Source organism: Patella vulgata, chromosome 5 (assembly GCF_932274485.2).
Source record: "Patella vulgata chromosome 5, xgPatVulg1.2, whole genome shotgun sequence".
NCBI classification, from domain to species: Eukaryota; Metazoa; Mollusca; class Gastropoda; family Patellidae; genus Patella; species Patella vulgata.
The window spans coordinates 33,172,510-33,199,656 of NC_065883.2; the positions used below are offsets into that span (position 1 = coordinate 33,172,510).

At 36.0% G+C, this 27,147-nt stretch overlaps 1 protein-coding gene across 1 annotated transcript; it reads right to left on the reverse strand.

Annotated features, from left to right (window-relative positions):
• Positions 1-5,988: 5,988 nt before the first annotated feature.
• Positions 5,989-21,411, reverse strand: LOC126821776 (WD repeat-containing protein 20). Its single transcript, XM_050550273.2, has 4 exons — positions 21,139-21,411; positions 17,425-17,607; positions 13,291-14,535; positions 5,989-12,027 (listed from the first exon to the last, which is right to left on the reverse strand). Exons 1-4 carry the CDS (start codon positions 21,388-21,390, stop codon positions 12,013-12,015), a joined length of 1,695 nt encoding a protein of 564 aa, XP_050406230.1. The 5' UTR covers positions 21,391-21,411; the 3' UTR covers positions 5,989-12,012.
• Between the last annotated feature and the right edge of the window lie 5,736 nt (positions 21,412-27,147).

The following is a 27,147-nucleotide window of genomic DNA, read 5'->3' on the forward strand; positions in this document are numbered from 1 at the left end:
CCCCAGAGCCCCACATTGATTAACCCGGCGCTGCCTATAATATATTTTTGAGCATTCCGATGATCTTAATCTTTATTACCGCAAGGGCCATGGATAATCCAGGAAGTTATAACGGTCAGATAAGCACAAGTATTGAAAAGCACCCAGATCTTTGGGATATAAAAATACCTTTAAGTTTCATCAAAATTATCAAGTTGCCCCAAGTATTCTTGTCTGCGATATCACCTCGGTGGAAGCGGACGTAAAATACAACTAACTCACTCATCAAAATCGGATAGAAATTGTGATCTCTAGAGGATCCTCAACCTTGTATTATATACTAATTGGGCCACAAGTACTCTTTTTACCGGGTTATTGCACGCAACTAATTATGCCGTTAGAAACAACGAGTGATTTTAACACGGAATTGAGACTTCTAGAACGTAGACTTTCAGAAGAAAAAACCCTGTTATGCTCTATACTGATCATTGGGTTGAGAGACCCACAGTTGCAATCAAAGACTTACGGGCTCGATGAATGTAAATTGGACAGAACTTGAATTGTCCCCCAAAATAATTGCGGGCTATAGGTGGTGGTGCGAGAGGCAAAGGAACAGAGCTTCCCACGTACGACCATACCGACCACACCCCTACCCCAAGTAAAGATAATTTGGACAATTTCTATGTAACGCCTCACTGGTTTTTGCAAAAATAAAATTAATTGTCAGACCATTTATGCCCCTATGTTTAAAAATATAAATAGATATTTGAATAACGTCCTTGTTGAATAAGTATGCCAATAAAAATACATAATATAAAGAAGACGATGAGTGAATGTGTATAACATCAACGATAAATATATTCATTATTTTTACATTTGGAGCATGACGTAATTTTTACATTTTTTAATAACCAGACGCCTTTTAGGAAGGGTGTTTTACGTTTCGCCGGTGTCCTTTTATCAAGATAAATCTAGCAATATCAGATAAATCTATACATCATAAGCTCCATGAATGTTTTGAAATTTATCTGCAGCAAACGCGTATCCCGTGAATACAGATACTTCAATGTGGTCCAATATAGCCTACCTTAAGTGATTTACCTAAATCCCAAATCCCAAACAACCAATCAATCGTCCCCGAGAAAACTTTGAAAAGTTAACCGCCGCAAATGCGTTTTTTTTCTGTTTTTCTAGCCCGTAAATTAAGCAACTAGATGAAATATTAATTTTTGTTTTCACTTTACCCGTGTGCCCGAAAGTTTCTCGCACTCTGTCCCTGTGTCCCTTATCTATCAAATTATTCACTGCTATCAGTTATGACCAGTTCAAACAAGTGTTTGCCATGTAAAATACGCCCACATTTTCCAAGAAATGTATCGGGAAGAGGTAAAATCAATAGGGCTCATCCTTTCATTCAAGATCTTTTGATCCTTAAGTTTCATCTGAATCGGACAACAATTGAAGCCTCTCTGGGCGGCCTATAAATTCATACATGTTTTACATCTTGCGTAAAAAACAGCGGCTATAGCTCTAGAATGTGAGATATGCTGCGTACCAACTTTTGGTCCTTAACTCATAGTTTAAGTTTCATCTCATTGTACAAAAATTGGAGCCTCAGGAAGGTCCACAAACTTCATTCATATTTCACATTTTGCTTAAAATAAGTTAAAAGGCAGATGGCCAATGCCCACCAAAATTGAACTCATCCAAGAGCTAGTGATACTCGTTTAAGTTCATAATCGGATAAAACATAGATGGTCCACAACCTTGGTATTACATGCTTTTATATACTGTGTAAAGAAGAGTCGTGGCCATTTGACTGAAAGTTTCAGTCCGATTTTCAGGAAATTCATTACTATGATGTAACAGTGATACATTTGAACGGTTTTGGAAATAATATAAAAATGGTGACCTCTAGAGGTTTCACAAGCTAAAAACGTAATATTTCGTAAATTAGGGGGTCATAATCCAAGAAAGCTACGGTACAATACGTGCCAATATCGAAAGGAGCCTGGGCTTTTAGGATATATCAACATTGGATGAAAATTCGAACCTCTGGCCCACAACCTGGGTACTACATGCTTCGTAATTATGATGCAAAAGGGATATATTTGAACGGTTTTGACAATCAAATAAAAACTGGGAGGTCTAGAGGGTCCACAAGCTAAACATGTCGAGATCTTTCGGTTATAAACATACATTTTCAGTTTCATTAAAATCGTATAAAAATTATGACCTCTATAAAATGTCCACAATCTTTGAATTATTATTGGAATTATTATGCATATATTTGTCAAGTTCAGCATCACAGAAAGCCACCGTCGAATGCGCTTGCATGGTAAGGGATTTAGAAACATCGCTGAGTAATTTCATTAGCCCAGGGGCGTATAATAACGATTTTGTTTGGGGGGGTGTTTAGCCAAAATGCGACCGACTGATTCCCATACCCCTAGTACGAGTGACGCAGTCAGGAGCCGAGCACCACAGGTGCTAGTTTTGTAGGGGCCATGTGCAGAAGCGGATCTAGATAGGGGTGGGGGGCAAATCTAGGGCGCCACCCTAGCCACAATCCCACCCCACAATGAATGTCAACAAAATACTGGCTATAACATTAAGTGTTCCGGTAGAACATAGATGATATTGTATAATTATATAGTTGTTTGCCGATCGTTGTCTCGCCGGAAAGCAGTTTTATTTAAGTTGACATAAAGTTTATGTCATATATGATTGTGCCTATAACACTGAGCAACCTGAGAAAATTTTGAAAAATTGAGTCAATATCTTGGCATTTGAGGTCATTGCTGGGAGAAATTCTTGTGGACGAGAGGACCAGAAATGTGAATCAATTAGACAAAATCTCGAGATCTGCCCCTGTCAATTCCGCCTGTTTTGCAAGAGTTGACAGAACTTTTGTATAGTCTGACGCCCCACGACCCACACACCAGTGGTACTACTAATATAACTGGGCAGTTCACTATAACCGTGAATATGATAGTGCTGAGACAGTATAAGACAACAGAGGAGTGGAAGAATGATGTTATAATGGAATCGAGCGCCGCAGGCACGAAAATATTTCAGATGTGTAACCGAGCTTTTAATTTTTGGGACTGGGCCTGACAATTTTAGTCAATGTCATGGCAAATGGATCCTCGTTAATGAGAGGATAAGAAATGGGACAGAATCTTGAGGCCTATCTGTCAATGTCGCCTGTGTTGTGAGAGTAGAACTAACAATTCTACAGTCTTTTGACCCACGACTCACTCACTAGTGGTACTACTAACTGGGCAATTCACTGTAACTGTGAATATGATAGTGATGAGATAGTATAAGACAGAGAAGGAGTTGAAGAATGATGGCATAATGGAACTGAGCGCAGATAATATCTGAGCTTTTAATTTTTGAGGACTGGGCCTGAGGGCACTTTACCTCAATTGGGCACTTACTTGGTCTCTGAAATGCCCTGGACTTTGGGGAGAGATTTTGCAGAATTCTGGTGGTCAGAAAACACCCCATTAATTCATTTAGTCTGAGACCGACTGCGGTGAGCACTTTTTTTTTTGAGACCGAATATTTTTTTGCCATGGGGTGAAAAACATTTTTTTCAAACATGATAAGTTGACAAGGTTATTTTATACTAAAGTTTTGCGTGAGTAGCGTGACGTGTGCAGTGAGCACTTATTTTGATACCGACTGCTCAAATCTTACGACCGACTGCACTGATTTTGCGACCGACTAGTATTTGGGATCTATTCTGGCATTATTTGTTTACCTCATTTATTCATTAAGACGGCGATGCATAATTTTGAGACCGACTGCAGTGACTGCACTTATTTTGAGACCGACTATTTTTCTCCCTGGGGGAAATTTTGTTCTTAGACCTACATACTCACAAAGTTATTTTATACTAAAGTTTTGGGTGAGTAGCGTGACGTGTGCAGTGAGCACTTATTTTGATACCGACTGCTCTTATTTTGCGACCGACTATTTTTTTTCCTGGGGGGGTCCCCCCCCCCACATTTACGCCCCTGCATTAGCCAGAAAGCGTCTCTAGATCCCCATGAGCTTCCGGGGCCTAAGCGGCCCCTGGATCCTCGTGACGTGTGCAGTAGCGTGACGTGTGCAGTGAGCACTTATTTTGATACCGACTGCTCTTATTTTGCGACCGACTGCACTGATTTTGCGACCGACTATTTTTTTTCCTGGGGGGGTCCCCCCCCCCCCACATTTACGCCCCTGCATTAGCCAGAAAGCGTCTCTAGATCCCCATGAGCTTCCGGGGCCTAAGCGGCCCCTGGATCCTCGCCTAAAGTCCTAGGAAAGTAGCCCCCCCCCCTCCCATCAAGAATTGCTTCCACCGGCCCTGTATTATGTAAGCCTTCTTATCATTTATAAACCTGTAACGGTAAATCTCTTTGATCTTTGGGGTATATTCTATGCCCGGAATAACTTGAGGTCTGAAAGTCGGGGGCGGCTTTGGATATATACAGGGGAATTTGGGGTTATTCTTGTGAAAGTTTTTCTTTAAACCTGTAACCGGTTATTCTTCCAGCGTAGGGTTTTTTTTCCCATAATAAAACATGATCTTAGGTTTTTCTTATGGGAATTCTGGGATATTTTCATTTTGCGTACATGTAAACATAGACAAATATAAGCAAGATAAAGTCCTCGATGCTGGGGAAGAAAGATTTCAGAAAAATCCCTGGACAGAAAAACCTCGGCCTGCCGGCCTCGGTTTTTCTTTTTCTCGGGTTATTTTCTTCAGTCTTTCTTTCCCCAGCATAACCTCAGTCTCGTGCTTTATCCTACACACAAAGACCAATGAAAAAAATCAGGTGTAGATCTATATGAAAAAAAATCTTTTTTTTTTCTTCTATTCATCTGTTAGTTAACATTTGATAAAGTGTGTGCAAGGATGGGAAAGTAAGCGCCCCCTTGAGACAAAGTCCCCTCATGCACAGTCCCAAAACATTAAAAGCTCAGTTACGTATTTGAAATTTTTTCGCGCCTACGCCGAACAAATTGTTTATGTCATCATTCTTCCACTCCTCTGTCTCATCACTATAATTTTTACTATCATATTCACGGTTATAGTGAATCGCCCAGTTAGTAAATACCACTAGTCAGTGAGTGGTTCGTTAGGCTACAGACTGTACAAATTGTTATGTCAACTTTCACATTTCTTGTCCTCTCGTTCACGAGAATTTGCTCCCATTTGACATGACATTGCTCCCCTCCCGCTTCAGGTTGCTCATTGTTATAGCCACTGCCCAACAAGATCAGTAACAATCGTAATATTAATATGACATGAACTTTATATTTATGTCAACTTGAATAAAACTGCTTTCCGGCGAGATAACAATCGACGAACAACTGTATAGGCAATAGATCTATGTTCTACCTGGACGCTCTGTGTTATTGCCAGTATTTTGTTGACATTCATTGTGGGGTGGATTGTGGATGACGCCGTAGATTTAGACCCCCCCCCCCCCTCCCCAATTCTCAGCTTCTAGATCCGATACTGGTGTTGCAGAATTTTGAAAGTCACAAAATGACTCAGGACCTGGGCAGATCATTGTGTGGATTATCATTACACATTTTAATATGAGAGAGAAACAATGCCACAAACTATTTTATTGTCACACCTTCCAAGTTTATGTTAACTTTGCAATGTTTTTCCCCCACAGAGAACTCACTAGAAAATGTCTCAAATATTTGTGTGCCACACTATGCTCAGCAAGATTTGGTTTGTACCCCTCCCCTTTAAGCACAATCTTGTATTCAGAGCTGAATATTGTTTACTGATCCTAAATATTCATATTCAGTTAAGTTATAGAATATCCTAAAATGAAATCCACCTTGAACCTCATACAACTCATTTATCTGGAAAGTATATGCCAAAAAAACCCAAAAGTACTTGGTGTACACACTGTATATCATAAGCTGATAATATGCTACAGATAGCACCATCTTTTTATGTCAAATAAAGAATCATTTTTCATGGCTTAATTAAGTCACAAAGAATATTAATGTTGAAATAGGAATTTATTTTTGCCAGTACCAATATTTATTTTGTGACAAGCAAACAAGAGGTTTATTGAAATAAATGAAGAAAATCATTCTATCATTCATTTATTAGTATGCATTATATATATAATATTTCTATATATACATTGTATACACAATTACAAATCATTGATAACGATATTATACATAATTACTCAATAAATAAGTCAATAAAAAAGTTATTTTTTTTACAATAATCACTGTTTTTATTTAGAGCTTAACAATTTTTAAAACCAACAAATAAATCCTCATTGAAAGCCTTTCAACTTTGTGTAATTATTATTTTTTCATATAAATCATTATACTTGATAATGCCTAACAAACCTTAAACTTAATTTACATGAATATTTGGATAGTTAATTTGATTACAAAACCTAAAAGCACACATTCTAACAATTGGTCTTTTGAAAAGCTGATTTTAGTGAGAAAAACACTTTGGAATCAAAAAGATAGACTGGCTTGCAAGGCCACTATATACACCCAGCAGCAGCAGCTGCAATGTTTTCCATATTAAATCTAAAATAATTGTCAAAAAATCTAATGGAGCAGGTTTTAACAAGCCAACAGCAAGGCATATATAGACAGATGAGGCATTTAAAATCAATTGCACATTATTTCTTTTTAAAAGAAAATACTCATGATCGAATTCAGAATCAATTAGAAAGCATCAACCAATCAAATTTGTTATCTCTGCTAAGCTAAGCAGAAATTGCTCATCATCAAGCTCAATTGGATTTGTTGAATAGGCTTATTCATCTCATGAAACAGATGATAACTTTAGACTCTTAAGAGTGTCCAAAGGCAATAATGGGTGAAGACAATATATCCATATTTAAATGTTGGCACATAAAAACAACAGTTATATTTTAAAGACATATACTTTTATGGTGTGCCTTAAACAGATAAGTGTGTTTCTAGAAAAGGTTAAATTTATAATTACATGTACTTGGTAAATGTTTTTTTTTCATTAGACAAACAATAAAACTTAATAATAATCACATATAGTGTTGCATCAGTTTTAAAAAAAAATCCTGATCATTAAAAAAGACTATCCAATTATGTGCTTCATAAGAATATCTTCCGGTTTGTCCACTCAAATCCAGTGAAATATATATATATTTTTTTTAAAATTACAGGTTATTGAATAAATAAAATAAATAAAGAGGTGATTTCCAATTTCACTTTGAATAGCTCAATAACCCATTAAATCTTTATTTAAACAGATTTATTAGAACAAAGATAGCTGTACTGTTAGTAGTTAAAACCATTATAGAATATTTATTTTAAAATATTTAAACAGGCATTATGCAAGAGCTAATTCTGCCTATTGCAGGTCTTTCTTTAGACCTTAAATGCTATATAAACTATTAATTAGACATTTTTATTAACATGACAAGACCGTAATCAGCTCTCGGTGCCATCTGCTTGGTCCAATTTTAAACAGATTTGAATCCGATCTACAGTCTAACAGCAAATTGAAAAGGGAGGTTGCCAGACAACAAAACATAGATAGCAGCTAAGTTGTCAGAAAGTCCACATAGGTTGTTTTATATTTATTTTTTCTTTTGTACATTATGGGAGCATCTACATGACATTGAACACTGATCAAGATTAACAATTAATGTCATGATTTTCAAAAATAATCAAATTTGATTGGCTTCTAGTTTTTGCCTGAGCTAACATTTATTACTTTATTATACAAAACATGTACCGGGAATCAAATGATAACTTTAGCTGAAAATCAATAGGATTCTTCATCTCATGAACTTATAAATGTGTATACATTTCAAAATGAAGTGAAATGTGGTTTAACGTCCTACTGTTCTGGTAATCGGAAACTTACTTAAGCCTTTAGAGCATGCACAAGATTTTTAAATCGATGAAGGGCAATATCAACAGTAAAGTTAATCGGATGATAGCTTTAGCCTCAAGAGGACGATGGCAGGGTTGACAACAATACACAACCAATTTCCAATGGGGGTGTATAAAACTGGTCAAATATCTATTCTATCAATCTAACAACTGAATAAGAAGACTTATTTAATAAAACTTACATTAAATACGAAAATAGTTTTCAGAAAAGCCATATTATGTATTGTAATGCAGACATTTTGGCACAGATTTGCCCATTTCGAACACATAAACTTAATGCACAAAAAGATATGATAAAAACATAATAACCATTTGCTCTACTCACCAGTCAGGATGGGATGCAGCAAAAATACTCTATAGAATTTACAGTTATATAATTTTCTCTATAGTAAACATAACATATTTGAAGAAACAGGAAAAAAAAATAATACTTCAGAGTATGTAAAGTAATAAATTATCTCAAATATCAATTAATAATAGAATATTGTTGAATGAAATTCTTCTTATAGTTCTAGTTGTGTATATTTAAATACCATGTGTAATCAAGAATAATCTGTTTAATGGTGACTGTCCTAGAGTTTACATTGTATATAATATTACAACAATTTGAATACACAGGTCAGGTAACGGTCACATACAAATTAGGCTTATCTAACAATAATACATCTATATAGTAAAATATAATACTATAAATAGCACTTTAAGAGGATGAAACATGTACTTGAATAATAAGCAAAAAATAGACAGATAAAGTATGATAATGAACACCTTTTGATATTTTTTGAACAAAATATGAAATTGATATGACATGTTGATCAATCGAATTTTACCAATTGCTGGGAAAAAAAAGTACAGGTTGTTGACATGGTCTACTCCAAAGTTAAATCATGATTATGTCAGTTAACCCAATCTGCATTGACTTAGAAGCACATACATGTATGCAACCTATCTAAATAAATTATTTTTCAACCCTTTAAGCTCCGAGTCTATGCATGTTTAGTGGACTCTACATTAGGTTCCTCGAACCAACACATACATGTGAAGGCTGTGGCCAAAGAATTTATAAGTTCATATTGTGGGCACTAGAAAAACCCATCCCCACAAATCTGGCTATTCAAATTCACAGGGTACATAGCTCTACAGTCTGGGAATATTTATTTATGAAGTATACAATTACAAATGACATAAATTCCAAGTAATTTAACCTTTAATTTTAATTTAACACTAGAAATAAGAGAGATCTTATTTCATCACTTAATATCCAAGTCAATTTGTGCATCATTAATAATAAATATAGAGCATAGAAATGTGATATTCAATTATTTTGTAAGGATAATTTGCCAGACAACCAAACTCCACCTTCAGTAGCTAAGTTTTCCAAGCAATCCACAAAGGTTGTCGCATATTGATTAATTTGTAGGTAATGGGAGAATTCACAAGACACTAAAGAGTTATCAAGAGTAACAACCCATGAAGTAATCATAATCAATTCAAATCTGATTGGTTTCTACATGTAGTTCTTCCTTTGTATAAATTTCAAGTCAATCGGATGTAACTTTAGCCTCTAGGACAGTGGTTCTCAACCTTTTTCTGCGAACAGCACACCTTGAAACACATGAAGCATTGGTGGCACACCTGGCTAAATATATATGGAAAATATCTGAATTTTGCAAAATAAAAACATGGTTAAGTCAGACGGCATACAACTGTAGACAGAGACTAGTCATAGACACTTAGAGTGACTCAAACTAAATGAAGAAAAACACAGCTATGAACTAATCGGTGGATACTCAATTGGGATCACATGATTTTTCACATTTTCTTAGTGTGCCGTTAAAAATTTCGCAGCACACTGGTTGAGAATCACTGCTCTAGGCGCATCCACAAGAAATTGTTGACGCCAAGCGGATGAACAGGTGACAACAATATATGACCACATTTCAATGTGGGCGTATAAAAACTGCTACATAAACATATTGTTAAGTGAAAGGCAATAAAATATGGTGTTTGAATTTGATTTATGAACAAATAAATTGGTTGAATTTAAACAAAATAAAAAAACACACATTTATGCAGACTTTACATAAAATGAGCTTGTAAAATGCATTGCAGATGAAAGCTTGCCTACTTACATGTACAATAAAACAAAATAATTTTCCTGAATGATGACAGATAATAATTGATTACAAATTGAATTAACATCATTATGACATTTTGTGAGTAATGATTTAATAATTGTATATTTTCAACTGCCTTGGACTATACAAACATACATTATACAAACAGTGATTAGATACATTTTGATCATTAATTAAATAGTGGCCTCATAGTTTAAGAATATAGTACAATTTAAACTATGAGAACAAATTAATAATATATAGTTTAAAAATTCTTACTCTTTAACAGCTAACATAAATTCTGCATAATTATGTATCTATTATGCTAATTAACAAATAATCATGCATAAGAATCACAGATTAGTCACATAGGTTTATGTATTGTCATCGTGGATATATTCAGTCAGAAAAAATATATCAATTTTGTGTAATATATTATATATGTATGTCGAACTTTATATAACTTTCAGACATTACACAACTTTCACAATGTCAGGGTATTACAAATTATGTAATATCTTAACTGGATTAAGAGAACCTATACAATGTAGTACCACCAGTATTATCTGAATACAGCTTGTAAATAACATGAGAAATACATTAATTGCATCAATCACAGTCATGCAACTTGCTACCAAAACTTTATCGTTCTCATGACATTTTTCAACATCGAAATGCATGTAGGTTGTAAATGCCAAATAGTACATAGGGCATCAATGGAACTACACAAGTTACTGTTCCCCAAATAGATGTCATTTAGTCCTTCAGGCCCTATGACAAAACTTAAAATATTTTTTCTGATCAAATTATCCACTCCATGCAATATGAACATTGGTGGCAATGATAGTACAGTACCATGTATCTTTAAGAAGTAGATTGGAATTCTATGAGTTTTGAATAACATATACATGTAAGCAACAAAACTGATACTGATCTGCAGCTTAACTTGACATCACAACAATGTGCATATACTCACAATATAGCTTTTATGCCAGGTAAGTTGAATACCATTGTGAATTGTTATTCTTAAAATCAAGATGGTACATGTAAGTTACATTCTATTTTGAGAGATCACAGATTTTGTGAGTTCGGACTAAATGTAGACTTATAACTTGTGAATGTATTATGAAACAGGGCTTACCCAGTCATCTATTTAGATAAACTGATTCAGACAGATCGGCGGTTTTAGATTGATGTAGTGATGTTCAAATAAAACAAAGCATCTGCCATTTACGTAACTTTATCCACAAATGGAGTGGTGATTCCAGGAAATTTTATGATATTCATAGTCAACAGAGCTTTGCTGGGAATTTTATAATATTTAACAAGTACTGTACTTCCATTGTATGGGATGGGTGTCCTTGGTATATAAATTAAGGATTGAAAACTGACTCTACTAGTCAGGAATTATTATCACAGAATAAGATTTGAAATCAGTTTGACAGATTAACAGTATTACTTCTACAGTGCTACAAAACTGTTTACATTTATTCCCTTTCTATTCATTGCTTTATCAGTAAAGGAAGACCATAATGTGAGCACTATCATCATACGTAATGATAAACAAACAGCCTCTATTTTAATTTATAAATGTGACTTAACAGTACTTCTCTGAATTTGTCATGAGTGTTGAATTGGATTTTAAAAAACATTTGATGAAACTTGATTGAAGTCTTACTACAATGGCAACATTCTTCATCAAATGTTTCAAACAAGGATTGATTTTATGATTGTTTGATTTATATAGTGATTTGTGTTTAACTTCTATCTAATGAAAAGGCCTATTGCAATATGAAATTACACAAGTGTAGTTTGTAGAAGTAATACATATTTGTGCTGGATAAAACATTTCTATTTATTAGATATACATATAAAAAATAAATAGAACAAATGTTATAATTGTTATTGCACTGTTATTATACCATACATGTCAACACTGAATCAATAACATCCATTGGAATTCATCTGTTTTTTATCAGTTTCATCCTTCGTGGACCTAAAAAATAGAAATATATCATCTATTGTAATGTTCAATCACTTATAATTTTCCAAACTCCTCTGTATTAACCATCTTCTAGATAAGTTCGGACATTGTCCGACTTTACAATTTGATATTTTAACTCATCAAATTTTCATTTTAATGACATCTGTACATGTACATGTACATGGTAAGCTTGTATGCAACCTGTGTGAATGAGCATGCAGCTAGGCCGAGGATAAATTTTATAGATACAACATCAAAACCTGATAAAATGATGGCCCTTTGTCATGTTCTCCAGTGATTCAATGCTAGGGCAGTGTCAATACAGTTCATTTTCAATAAGATACGTACTGACGATACAGCAAACCAATAGGCAATATGTATAGCAATATGATGACATCACGAATTATGCCCAAAATAATCTCAAACTACATTCTGTTTCAAGATGTTTGAGATGGGTAAGCATCAGGGTTCTTAATCCATTTTGAAACGAACTGGCCAGAATTGGGTCAATTGAGGTCACGTAGGATATGGGTTAATTATAAGCTCCATTCCCTTTAATATAACTAATTCTTTAATATAAATTCTTGGTAATTTGTTGTGGAGAATGTCATATTTTAATGTATGTGATTACCACAAAAATAACGACAGGTACAACTTTGGGAAATTTTCTATATTCAATTCATGTACCAACTTCAGTTCACGTCCGTAATATTCCAGAATAAATTAATTACTGTCTTCGTTTATTCGATGAAACGTTCACGTTTCATAAGTTGATCTAAAATATTAGCATTTTTCAACTATTGTCAGTATCAGAAAATGCTGTAGCCAAAATAAGCTGCTACGGTACCATGGCATTTCTTCATAACACAATTTGTAGTCTTTGTCTATCAGGTAACTAGTCACATAACTTGGCAAAAGTTTTTATTCATTCGTCAATTGATAGACACACGGCACAATTGTCACGTGACAACCATACTTGAAATTGCTTTAAAATAAAAATTCTGTATGAATAAAATGCTAGACCAATTTTGTATTGTTTGTTCTGTATTCCTGTAAATAGCTTCTTTCTGTGATTTGTTGTGCAGATTTCCTGCATTCTTTTATACATCATCAGTTTAACCATGCAGAAAGCTTCATTAGGATTATAGTTACATGTAATACAAGTTATATGTAAGAATAGCAGATAAATATTTATAGTGTGTGAAAGGGTACGTATTTCATAATGCTGCAAAGTGTTTTTATAAATTGGTATCATTAAGTATATCAGAAACTTACCCCTTTACCAGGACGAGCCCATGTATAAACTAAACCTTCTTGACATGCTGTAACTAAACACTCTTCCCGAAATACCAAGGACGTCAGACGTTCTTGTGCAATCTTTTTATATACTAAAGGTTCTAATATGGGTACCTCATCTAATCTCGGACATGACATTGTTCCTAATAATTTAATAGAGTCATCAACTGGTTTCACATGGTTGGACTTCAACATGTTCACTTTGTCAGTATTCCTACTCGCTAAACTAAAATTACGTTTGTGTTCTTTTTTCTCTTGACTTTCCTTTCGGTCTGCCACAGAAAGCGTCGCAAATTTATTGGTAGCATTCATCACTGCATTTTGAATTTGATGAGTGTTAGCGTTACTATTACCTTCTGCGTGTGCAGAAACATCATTTCCTATTGAATTACGCTTCTGTGAATTAGGAAGGCTATTACAACGAGGTAAACAGCTTGCAGAATTAGATAAAGTCGATATACTAGTTCTAGAACGCCCTGCAGATTGTTTAATGATATCTTCGGTAAGATCCCACAAACATAACATTGTATCTTGTCCAATTGAACCAAATCTATAGGAAGTGATGTTTAATCCATTACCATCCAGAGAGTTCCGATTCGAATCAGATCCATTTTTTTGCACGGATTCTTTTGTATGACAATGTCTGGACGAATGATAGTCTTCTTCACTTCCGTTAAAATCACAGCCCATATCATCACAAACACATGATGTGTAAAAATCAAAAGATACCACATTTACCCATGATTTATGGCCTTGTCCCCTACAAACCACCCGTCGTTCATGGAACGACCACACTGTCACTAGATCATCTTCCCCTCCTGTCACAATAAACCGTCCATCTGGCGACCATGACACACACAAGAGACCCCCAAAATAACTCTTCATGGTGCCTATCACTTCCATAGAATTATAATTATAAACCCGAAGATAGCCATCTTGGCTAACAATAGCTAGATACACAGAACATGGGGAAAAGGCAAACTCGTGTATAGCACCTTGTCCAACAATCCAACGATATAAAGGATTTCGGGTACTTTTAGTCTTACAGGTGTATATTGAGAATCCCTCCCCACTTTTAAACGGCTGATAATGCGGAGCTGCAAGACCACATGGCAGTTCTTCATTATATACATACATTTGACCGCTAGCATGGGAAACTAAAAACTGATTTGGAGATTGAGGAATCCATTTGATACATGTTACTTTTGTTTTATCTATCATTCTCTGAAAAATACAGATGTAAAAAAATTAGAAACAATTTAAAAGTAAACTACATATTTTATCTGTTACATACAGTGGACTCTGTCACATCCGATGTCTGATCACTCCGGATTGCTGTGACATCCGACATGATTTTCATGTCCCGATTTATTTCCTTATTACTTCAGCCAAAAATCGCTGATAAATCCGGATTCTGTATCTTCCGGATTCCGACATCAATCAGCCGTCCCGTCACATAATTTCCATTGAATTGACACCGTATAATCCGTACTTCAAACGGTAGGTGTGAAGCATCCAATTATCGGTGAGATTAAAACTCAATTGGTTTGAAGCCAGAAAAGATTAACAAGCAATCACCAATCAATTATCGGTGAGATTAAAACTCCGAGCGCCGGTCTGTGTTGATTACTTTGATAATGTTATAAATTCTTTGTTGATTATTTTACAATTTATAATCTCTTGTAAGAGTGCGCTTGGTATTTGATTTTAGTTAGTCATGTCAAATACCGCGACATTATATAAAAATTGCCGCGATTGAAGAATCATTATACATTATTGTACATAAACATAATACATAAATGTCTGAACGTCCTGCAAAGCGTGCCCGAACAGATTTGACATTAGATGTAAAGCGGCAACTTATAGCAGATTTTGAGAAAGTTCCACGACCGGCGCAGACGGAATTAGCCGTTAAGTATTCAATTGGCCGAGCTACAGTGTCAGCTACAATATAAAAATACTTCCGGTTTTCGAAGTTATAGTATTTCCGGTTTTGGAGAAAGCTTGGTATTCCGACACGCTGTGTGATCCGAAATATTGTAACGATCCCATATGATGTCGGATGTGACAGAGTCCACTGTACATGTATAATACATGTACATAACCTAGTCTTGATCATCCCAGCCCAAATAGACTGAAACCATGTCCGGCACTAAGTTGAAAATGTCAGGTACTATTTCATTAGAGCCTGACATTTTGTCAGGTACATGTACATCTAAAACCTTTATTTCCTGGCCTGACTACTGGTATCATGATGATTAAGACTTCTTAGTGCTTCTTACAATAAATCAAACCCAAATAACCCAGCATTCATCTTGACACCAGATGGTGACAATTTAATGAGAAGATTGCACAATGCACAAACTACATGTACATAAAATATAATGATGTAACATAGGGCTTGCAAAAAATATTGATATTGCTGATATCCGTCGGTAAAGTGTTTTGAAGATCAATAATCGATACAGATTTAAAATATCTATAATCACACAATTATACATGTAGGTAGTCACTTGTGGGAAAAAATCCATAATACATAATCCTTGTCACAATATTCTTTGCAACGCAGGCTTGGACCAGCACAGTGACGTTATTAAACAGAAGTGTTTTTGACCCCAGACGAAAGTGCGAAAGATAGGTTGCCAGGCAACGAAACATACGCCCACAGCAGCTAAATCGTCCGGGCAGTCAACAAGAGTTGTCACATATTGTCTCATGACCTCAAACACTCTGTATCAATTTAAAGTCAATCGGATATTAACTTTAGCCTCTAGAGCATTTACAAGATTTTTTGAAGTGATCAAGGGCCATAACTCTGGCAGTAATTATCGAAAATCGCGGAAAATGAATAAATTTCTTTGTCTCATGACCTTAAACACTGTGTATAAATTTAAAGTCAATCGGATATTAACTTTGGCCTCTAGAGCGCCCACAAGATTTTTTGAAGGGATCAAGGGCCATAACTCTGGCAGTAATTATCGAAAATTGCTGAAAATGAATAGACTTCCTCATCTCATGACCTTAAACACTGTATATAAATTTAAAGTCAATGGGATATTAACTTTAGCCTCTAGAGTGTCCACAAGATTTTTCAAAGTAATCAAGGGCCATAACTCTGGCAGTAATTATCGGAAATCGCTGAAAATCAATAGGCTTCTTGTTCTCATGACCTTAAACACTGTGTATAAATTTAAAGTCAATCGGATATTAACTTTGACCTCTAGAGCGTCCACAAGATTTTTTGAAGTGATAAAGGGCCATAAATCTGGAAGTAGTTATCGGAAATCGCTGAAAATCAATAGGCTTCTTCATCTCATGACCTTATACCGCCGGACGGACGGGGGACACGACAATATACGACCACATTTCAATGTGGGCGTATAAAAAGTAAAAATGCCAGCGCTAAGAATTGTTGGACGCTTATGATGAAAGCAAATAGTTCCTCATGACATAATGTAAATTGAAATTATATAGATCTTTGTCGTAGTGACCAAGAGTCAAAACGTGAATTTAGCCATCATACAAGGCATTCTTTACGCATGAGAAATCACTGCGAGAAATAAACTGTTACTTTTCAAAGAGAATAACTACATTTTACTCATTATTTTTGTCCTGGTCATAAGCGAGAAGGATAAGTCAATCGTTGACGAAGCTGATTGAGTTTCAACACCTTGTCTTTGGTATGTAAGGCTATTATTTTATCATGCGATTATTGATAACCGCATGGTTGGTACATGGTGATTATCAATACTTGAAAACAGTATCGATTGCCAGCCCTGATTACAAGGTTATATATTATGTGTACACATTATAAGACATATTTTGCAGTTGTCTAAATATATTCCAGTATTCTTGTTTATAAAAATGCTGGATTTTTAACTTGACATAATTACATAATGATGAGGTATTATTATCTTACTTCTGTAGTTTCATGGTTCTACACCTGCATGTGCCTAGGAGTAGAAAAGGGGGGATTGGTGATATAATATCCACCTGCGACCTCTCATTATGATCTCACCCAAATACCAAGAAACAAGTTTCCATCGTTGAAATTAAAGCCCTTAAAATATGAAAGCTTATGAATAAGATGTGTTTAAGTAAAACAGGACTTGCCTCTTCATTATAAAGTTTACTAATTTCTTTCTTTATTGGATCTATAAGTTGAACTTGACCAGCAGTAAATCCAACCAATAATAAAACACTATCAGATGTAACATAATGTTGATTAAAATCGTGACATGTAGGTAAAGTTCCTTTATATATTCTTTTATCTATTGGTTTTGTTAGATCTACAGCCTGAAAAACAACAATACTTCTCATTAATTATGTATGTACATTCATGTCTATAATAATAATGTACTTCATTTATACATACAATATACCTAAGCACTTTGTACATAGATTTCTTGAAAAAGGTTATGAATTAAAGATAGGTTCCTAGAAAAGTATTTATCGGGTGGTTATTTCCAATAAAAGTATGACAATTTTTGTAAATATGGAAAGTAGAAATATCCAATCTTACTAGAAAAATACTGGATGCCCTGAAAAACACTCATGGAGCGCATACAGAACAAAAATGTAAGGGTTTCCTTAATCGACAGTCCGACGATTAGGAGCGTCTGCACGCGTGACAGCAAACGTTGCACACGGAGATTGAGCGCTTGATGTACATAACTGATAAACTTATGAAGAGTTAGACGTACAACACTTTCTGATATAAAAATCACAGAAAAAGACACGGGCAGTGGATAATTCGAAAATTTAAGGATACATTATGTAAGATTTAGATAAAGAGCTAGCCATTTTTGCTATAATACTAATAGTTCGATAATGTAAAATGAATAATTTGAAAATTTCATACAAATTAGTTAATTACCCTATTGCGATCGAAGATATTAGCCTTTAAAGGTTTGACAAGATGTGTGCAATAATTTCAACCACCATACTGGTTGTTCGTAGCTAAGTCTCGCTCCTCCATTTTTAGCTTAAATCAAAATATGGCTGAACTGTTCTAATCTATTAAATATCAGAGAAATCTGATGCCATCGAGAGTTGATTATGGCCTGATAAGTTAATTAATGTTAATGTCTATTTAATTAATAATTTAGAAAACATTTCAGGCCTAAAGAAAGAACTGCAATAGGCAAATTTAGCTCTTGCATAATGTATGTTTAATAAGCCTTCGATATTTGTAATAAATAGTCAGCTATTAAAGACAACATTATCTTGTGTATGCAATGAATTCTTCTCTGACTTCGCACTCGTTGCTAAGTAGCGAGAGAGAGGTAAGTCACATGACACAAACATGACCTCTTTTGATCGATTTTTTATAGTAAAGGTATTTCCTGACAATTGCAATATTTTGAAAAGGATTTGAAGCAAAATTATGATAAATTAATTAGTTTGAATATCATCAAATCACCCAGTTAGTACACAGGAATGTATCTATAACAATACTTGGCCCTCTATTGTAGTATGAAGTAGTAGAAACTTTTTCATTTTACGAGATGCCCCTGTAGATACATGAAACTATCTTATTACAAATATAGTAAGCCTATACAAAAACTACTTCAAGATATATATGTACTTTGTGTAGTAACTAGTATGTCTATACCTATAAAGTTATATATTTATCTATCATTAATGTTAATATAATCAATTTCTACCCACACTGAATAGAGAAATGAAATGAAATGGGGTTTAATGCCCTACAGTTTTGTTCCAACTGGGCTAATGAAGACGGGCACATGCCATACAGTGTGCTACGAGAGAAATTTGGCCTGGACAGCGGCGCTACCGTCTACTCTTACATCCAATTCCAACTGCCAAGGGATCTTTTACGTGCATGCCAATGTGTACATGGGACCTCGGTTTTTTGTCTCATCCGAATGACTAGACAGCTGTCCTTGTCAGGCCCTCCGCCTTGCAATATAAGAGTAGACCATAGCCCCGCTGTCCAGGCAAAATTTCTCATAGTACACTGTATGGCGTATGCCAGTTTTCATTTGCCCAGTTGGATCAGAACTGTAGGGCATTAAACCCTATTTTATATCCTTTCATTTCTAAAACCAATCTGAGAGATGAGTCTTATGTATATGTAGGTTTATTTTCACATTGTTCAGACAATATTTTTGTTATTTTTGCCAACATTTACTTCTTCACATCCGGGAAGTCTTTGGTGGATCTAAATAAATAAATGGCTTGAATGCAGAGCTTGTACATGTTCAATGTTGAATCCTACAATGTTTCTACAGATTCTGGACAATATAAATAATTTCATGATTATACATGTACATGTATAATATAGCTTGCTGAAATTCCCATAAGAAAGATATAACATTCTATATTTTTATCTTGTTCTATATCTAGCTAACTTACTGATGTGACCTACATGTAGGGTACTTTTATCATCAAATTTTCATTCATAAACATAGTAATCTGAGTCTGTCACTGACCTAAATGGTGAAAAGCTATGAAACAAATTGAATTTCATGTCCCAATGAATTAGCAAAATGTCTAGGAAATATTACTACAGACAATACCATCTCTTTGTAAATGTATAATCTGAATTATTATACAGTTATTAATTATAACGATACATTATGGGAGATTCGATAACGAGTTGGCAGTTCTCACTATAATGGTTAAAAACTAGATAATGTAAAGGCAATCTGCTGAAAATTTCATTCAAACTGATCCACTATGAACCGAGAACCAAGAGATTGAAATTTCCGTCTAGCCTCGAACATCATTACTAAAGTCAGTACGATAAACAGCATAGTCTCGATTATCCATTTAATCGTTAAATCGTGAAGGAAAGTTATGCAGTAAATCGGTTCATAATCCACTAAGGATCGCAGGCTAGCGATGCCATCCAGAGTTGATTATGGTCTGGATAGGTTAATTAATGTCTAATTAATAATTTAGATAACATTTCAGGCCTAAAGAAAGACCTGCAATAGGCAGATTTAGCTCTGGCATAATCAGGGTTCCCGCGGCTTCGTCAAACATTTTTTCAAGGATTTTCAAGGACATTTTTTAGCCTAAAGTTACAATTTTTCATCTTAAAAATAACCAAAACATTACAACTATCATTATAAAACTTCTAATCTAAACGGGATTTTCATATCAACTTACTATTATTACCAATTTGAAACAAAATTAAGGATCTCATTTCAACTGAAATTCAAGGATATTTTCCTATTTCCGCGAAATTCAAGGATATTCAAGACCTTGAAAATGAAATTTTAAATTTAAGGATATTCAAGGATTTTCAAGGACAGCGGGAACCCTAATAATGTATGTTAAAAGTTTCGAGTTCATCATTATTATTAGGATATATCCTGGGGCAGCGTGTGTGCGTGTGTGTGTGTGTGTCGGTGTGTGTGTGTGTGTGTGGGGGGGGGGAATTGGTTAACTCTACGACTGCATTAAAAATTAATGTTGAACCTATGTTATAACCCATACATACAAATTTTCATGTGACAACATGAACATGTCACATAAAAAAAAGTATTGTTAATTCTCACATATTGACTCTCTGGATTTTGTCATACTTCCTATTTCAATATCTAGCTGACACAGACTATGTTCAATTAAGTGTGACAATCATTATTTCCCTGATATTTCCATTTGGTCATTTCTTGTCACTCATTGTCATTGACATTGTTGTCATTGAGTCTGACACACAGAATCATCAGTTACTGAGTTAGGGTTACCCCCCCTTTTAAACGTTGCAGTCATAATAAGGTGACCGCCGGTCCATGTCATTTAGGACTTTCGCAATAAATAATCTATTTAGGATATGCATACACATTTCAAACTCACCTTTTTTACCCCCTTATAAACATAAACATACAATTCCCTACCAACATTGAAACATATTCGATCCGTTGCGGAACCATTACCGTCATTACTTTTGACAAATGACACTTTTACTGGGGTATTAGTTTGTCCGTTGTATGCTACACGAGAGGGCTTTGAATATTCAGATAATGGCATTAATTTATAAGTCCCTTCTCGAGTACCAAAATGTGTTTTCAGTTCATCCTTGCTGCCACCCTCACTCGGGGCCGCCATGTTGATTTTGCTTGGCTGCGACGGCTTGTAAGATGCCCGGATTTTCCACCAAGTGCGCAAACTCACTACATCACTTCCTTAATGAATCAAAACAAAACCACGTGTTGTTTTCCTGACAGATGTGGGAAATGAAATTGGGTTTAACGTCCTGCTGTTCTGCTCCGACTGGATTAATGAGAGAGAGAGAGAGAAATGGGGTTTAACGTCCACTCGACACAAACTAGGTCATTTTGGGACTAACATATGGTTTAATTTTATTTCAATAATTCGCTTGCGCGTAGGGGTCTTTAGCAGTCGGAGGAAACCGGAGGACCCGGAGAAAACCCACGAGGTTGGACAGGCGACCCTACTCCTTGTCACGTACAACCGGGGATTCGAAACCACGCCAGTCGACTCAATGACAGACTTTATGATACAGCGCGCGCACGCTAACCATTCAGCCATCCAACCCCCCGACTGGGTTAATGAAGACGGGCATAAGCCATGCAGCAGTGTGCTATGAGAGGTAAATTGTGCCTGGACAGAGGCGCTACGACCTACTCCTAAATCAAATTCCAACTGCCAAAGGATCTTTACGTGCACGCCAATTACACGAGACCTATGTTTTTGGTCTCATCCGAACAACTAACCTGCTTGACGGACTCTCCCTCCATCCTGGACAAATGTGGGAGTAGGCGTGCCAATTATTGGTCAGCACATGCATGCACCACCGTATTTAATGTACCCAATATATCCGCGAATGTCTAAAAATATCCAATCGATCCGAAACTCATAATGTACGTTAATCGGCTGATTCGAACCAGATTCTTGGCTCTTTAATTCGGACCATTATTTGGATGGCAAGGGTATTTAAAATGTGTTTCCAGATATATAATAGACTAATATGATAAAAATGACAATAAATAGTAGGCCTATAATTAGTTTAATCTTTATAAGACATATATAGATTTCACAAATTAAAATAGCTACATATATGGATATACTACCGGTAGGCCTACTTCTGAATTACTAACATGCTACGTTTCAATACAGATACATGTATCGTTATCAAGCAAATAATGATTTTTATTCGTCCACTTCCACCTTGGGTGATATCACAGACAAGTGTTTCCGGAGAAACTTGCCAGAAGAGCTAAATAATATCCATCGTCTAGCATAGGGAAATGATTTTAAATTGGTGTGTGTGAAATAACTTTATTTAACGTCCACTTCCACCGAGGTGATATCGCAGACAATTACATGTTATATATACATAGTGAAATATTTACAATGTGATTAGTGGAAAAGGGATAATTAGTTTTTTTATATATATATATGTGTACAGAAGACAATAGATAACAGGACGAGACATGAGATAAATTGGGTGTGAAATAGCAATATATAGATAACACTTATCCATTTAGCAGATAAAACAATAACCACGGGGAATTAACAACATGAAAGAGATTACAACATAAAAGAAAGGAAATAAATAGAAACCATTCACTAATTAGGGATTAAGTAACTAGGGAATGATTACTGAAAATGTTCTTCTTGCGATTGACGATTTCTCAATATTCCAGGTCACACAAAACTCCAAATACCCCAATGCTACCCAATATTACCATAGCCTATCATCAAAAAGTTGCATGCCAGTATAATTTACTGCAACGCATCTGCGATACTGCGATAAAGTGTTTTGTGTATTCCTTCGTTCCTTGGGGCTTTAAGTCCGCTTCCACCTTGGGTGATATCGCGTATAATATTTTAATCATTATATTTTGTGAGTGTGAAATCAAACAACTCTAAATAATTATTAAAATATGTACCGTATTATTATATAAGATGGCCATCAGTCTGATCATCGTATTCGGGGTTTTGGATGTGCGGTTGAATATGTTGTCGATATGTGGCTTCCATATTAGCCATGAGTCGAAGGTCATGCCAGGAACTTTGTCTCTGATTTAATTTCTAGTTTTGTGCTGTTGAGGTTTAATTCAAGTTTTATGTTGCTATCAATCGGATAGAACGGCATCGCTATCGTCTTTCCTTCCAATATTTTGTATCCCAAGTCATTTGTCCATTTAGAGATTTGATTAAGAATATAATGTCTGCGAAGAGTACCAAATCGGCATTCCAATCATTTATCATGATATTGAAAACAGCTGGGATAATGACGGAACCTTGAGGTGATCCATTTTCCATTGCGAATTTTGCGTTCATGCATAGTTTCCTACACGTACTCTAATGTTTCTATTGTTTGGAAACTCTTCAATCCACCTATGCATGCGACCTTTGATTTTCGCTTTGCAAAGTATTTGAAAAGTTAAAAGCCTTGGTCAAATCTACGAAAATAGAACATATATCATTTTTTCTGATATTTATAGATGCTGATGAATGTAATCTAACCAAATAGTCGAGACCGGCCTGATCTAGTAAGTGTTGAAAACAGTACACTGAATTGGCTGACAAATGTGTAAAACTGTGCTAGCAATATACAGAAATACACATTCAACAAGTTAATTAAATCACACTTACATGACAAAGGTATAAAAATAACTCAAGTAGTATTATACAAGAATCTATAAATCACACCCCCAATCATTGTTATTTAATGACCAACGTACATTGTACTAATCTTATAAACAATTAGACACCCATCCAATAAGACATTACCTAGTAGATCCGAGTAATTTTCATTTGTGGCCAAACATTATTTTTTAAACAAGGTTACTGCTTTGTAAAATACAACCATGAATGGCCCTTATCGGGGCAACCCACTAAAAAAGATTTACATTCACATTCTAATCTGAACCCATCTCAATAAAACAATACACCGATCTTTGTACAGGCCTCAATTAGGTCCCTATTTTTTACCTTATCACATCTAACAAATTTCAAAATGGGGAAAATGAATAATATTTGTTATCTAACTTAGGATGGTTAATAAGCTTTCGGTTTCCATTATGTTTTTGAAGTACACTAGATCTGATAATTGTAGCATAAAGAGGCCATATCGAAAGTTGGTGAACGACCTGATAATGGTTGAATTTGATTGGTCATTTGAAAGGACATGTCTCATAAATATAATATAGGCTTTATGGACAAAGCTCACCAAATATTTCTACGCCGTCACAATGTAGGGCAAAAGTTATTTTTAGTCTTTCTCTCCCTTTCCCTTTTTCATGGCGATTTTTGTTGACTTTTTGGTGTAGAATCGAAGAAAAGGGTTTGAAAAAACATTTTCTACCAGGTTTTGGTGAATATTCATGATTTTGAGGCGGAAGGATACAAGAGTTGAGAGGTTGGTTAGGTTGAAATGTAGGGTCCAAAATTGCATGTTTCCTTGTCTCTACTTCCAGCTTGTGTATCTCAAGTTTTCCATGGTGAACCTCGTACGTGCTTTTGGGCAAGAGGTTGCCACATGTTGCTCCATCTGTGGTAGAAAGCGTTCTACCCAACGAAAATTTGGGAAAAAGTTTCTGTCGGTCTAAGAGACGAGAATTAACATTAAAGTCAATGGGCAAATGTTTAGTGATCTGTGGCCATATTAGTAGGACATGTGAAACATGTCTACACAGCCATGTCTCTCGGTTAAAGATATTAAAATACACTCAACGCCATTAAAAACGCAATGCCAAATTTAAAGTTTATTTACTACAACAACTTTTAACAAATGTACATAGCAATTAACAAAATCGAGATAACAAGCATCCGTGGATAATTTCATGAAAGAATCCACTACAAATGCACAAAACCGAAGCGTCAGAACCATGAAACAAAGCAGGGGACAGCTGAAGTCAATATCGGGTATGTCCACCCTGAGCTCTTACACATGCCTGAAGTCACCATGACTAAGACAGGCACAGATGTGTCACTACACGTTGTGGGATTGTTTGCCAATGATTTTGGAGTGCCTTTGCCAACTCTGCAACAGTTCGTGGTGGCACGGCTTGAGTTCGAACCCGTCGTTCAAGTTAATCCCAAAGGTGTTCGATCGGGTTCATGTCGGGAGACATAGCGGGCCAATACATAACACGGACATGATTATTGTTCAGAAAGTCTCTTGTCAACCTGGCAGTGTGGGGTTGGGCGTTGTCATGCTGGAAAACCATCTGTCGACGGACGCCATGTTGAGCCGGACGAAGGATAGCGTCAACATAATGGTGGGCGTTCGAGATTGCCTTGGACCACCACCAACTGGGACCTGAAGTTGACGTTGATAGCGGCCCAAACCATGACGCCACCTCCCCGAAACGACCCCTTTCCAGTACGCAGTTACGAGCAAAGCGTTCACGTCGAATTCGGTAGATACGGTGACGTCCATCTGGAAAACTGAGGTTGAATCGAGATTCATCCGAGAAGATGACATTTCGCCATGGTGTGTTATGCAGATACCCCTGATTTGCTGCCCATTGCTATCTGGCAAGTCGATGACGATGCAAAAGGATTTGACCTTGGTAAGGTCGACGGCAGCGTAACCCAAGAGCAGCCAGGCGCCTTCGGACTATTTGAGGGCTGATCTGACGTTGCCGTGTTCCGACAGATCCCTGGCAGTAGCAGTAGCTGACTGGAACCCGTTGCGCAGATGCTGTAGTCGGGTGTGGCGATCTTGAGCAGCGTTTGTTACAGGTTGCGCTCCAGGTCGGGGTCGATCGACAACTCTTCCAGTGGCGTGGAAGCGTTGTCTGGACTAAGACTAGTAATTATTTCCCCTTATTTCATGATGGACGAATGTAGTGCGAGTTATAAATAGACAATTTTTCCCTTAATTTTTTTCTCCCCTCTTCCTGCATTTTTGGGTTGACTTTTTGGTCTAGAATTGGAGAAAAGGGATCAAATTTGCAATTTCATAGCAGTTTTGGGTAATACTGATGATATTACAGCGGAGGGATAGGGGGTGTAAAGTGTCTTTCTGCAGAGCAATCATTGTGTCGGAAGGCATGGCATTTTTCAGAAGTGATGAATGTTGAAATTTTGATCTGTAGTTAAAGGACCAGAGTGCAGGGAATGCACGTGCAAAACGTGTGACATAGGACTGCTTAAAAGCGTGAAAGAAGACAAGTGCTGCGTTTGCACAAACAAAGTTCATTACCGAGAACTGATATTGGGTTCAAACCCAGAACTTCACAAAAAGGGAGAGAGAGAGAGAGAGAAATGGGGTTTAACGTCCACTCGACACACACTAGGTCATTTAGGGACTAACACATGGTTCAATTTTATTTCAATAATTCGCTTGCGCGTAGGGGTCTTTAGCAGTGGGAGGAAACCGGAGGACCCGGAGAAAACCCACGAGGTTGGACACTCCTTGTCACGTACAACCGGGAAATCGAAACCCCGCCAGTTGACTCACACACAAAAAGAGACCCATCACAAGTTGCACCTATGTGCCATAAGATAGGAAAGCCCATTAAAACGTTTACCAGAAATATTTCAAGAATTAGACATTGCGTTTTTAATGGCTTTGAGTATATTTTCAAAACTATGTTAATAATAGCATGAATGAAAGAATGGACCACCAAACTAATTTCCATAATATTCATATTGCATATAACGATCGCAAATGATTTAAAATTTAAGATTTCCATTACATATTTAATGTCAAACAGTACCCTGTAATTATCTAAGGCAACAGCGGACGATAACACTCGACACAAACTAAGTTATTGTGGGACTAAAACAGGGCATAGGCGTACGAGCTGGGGGGCTGAGGGGGCGCCCCCCCCATTTTGGGCACCAAATGCTGGGAAAATTTGGGCACACAATTGTACTTTGTAA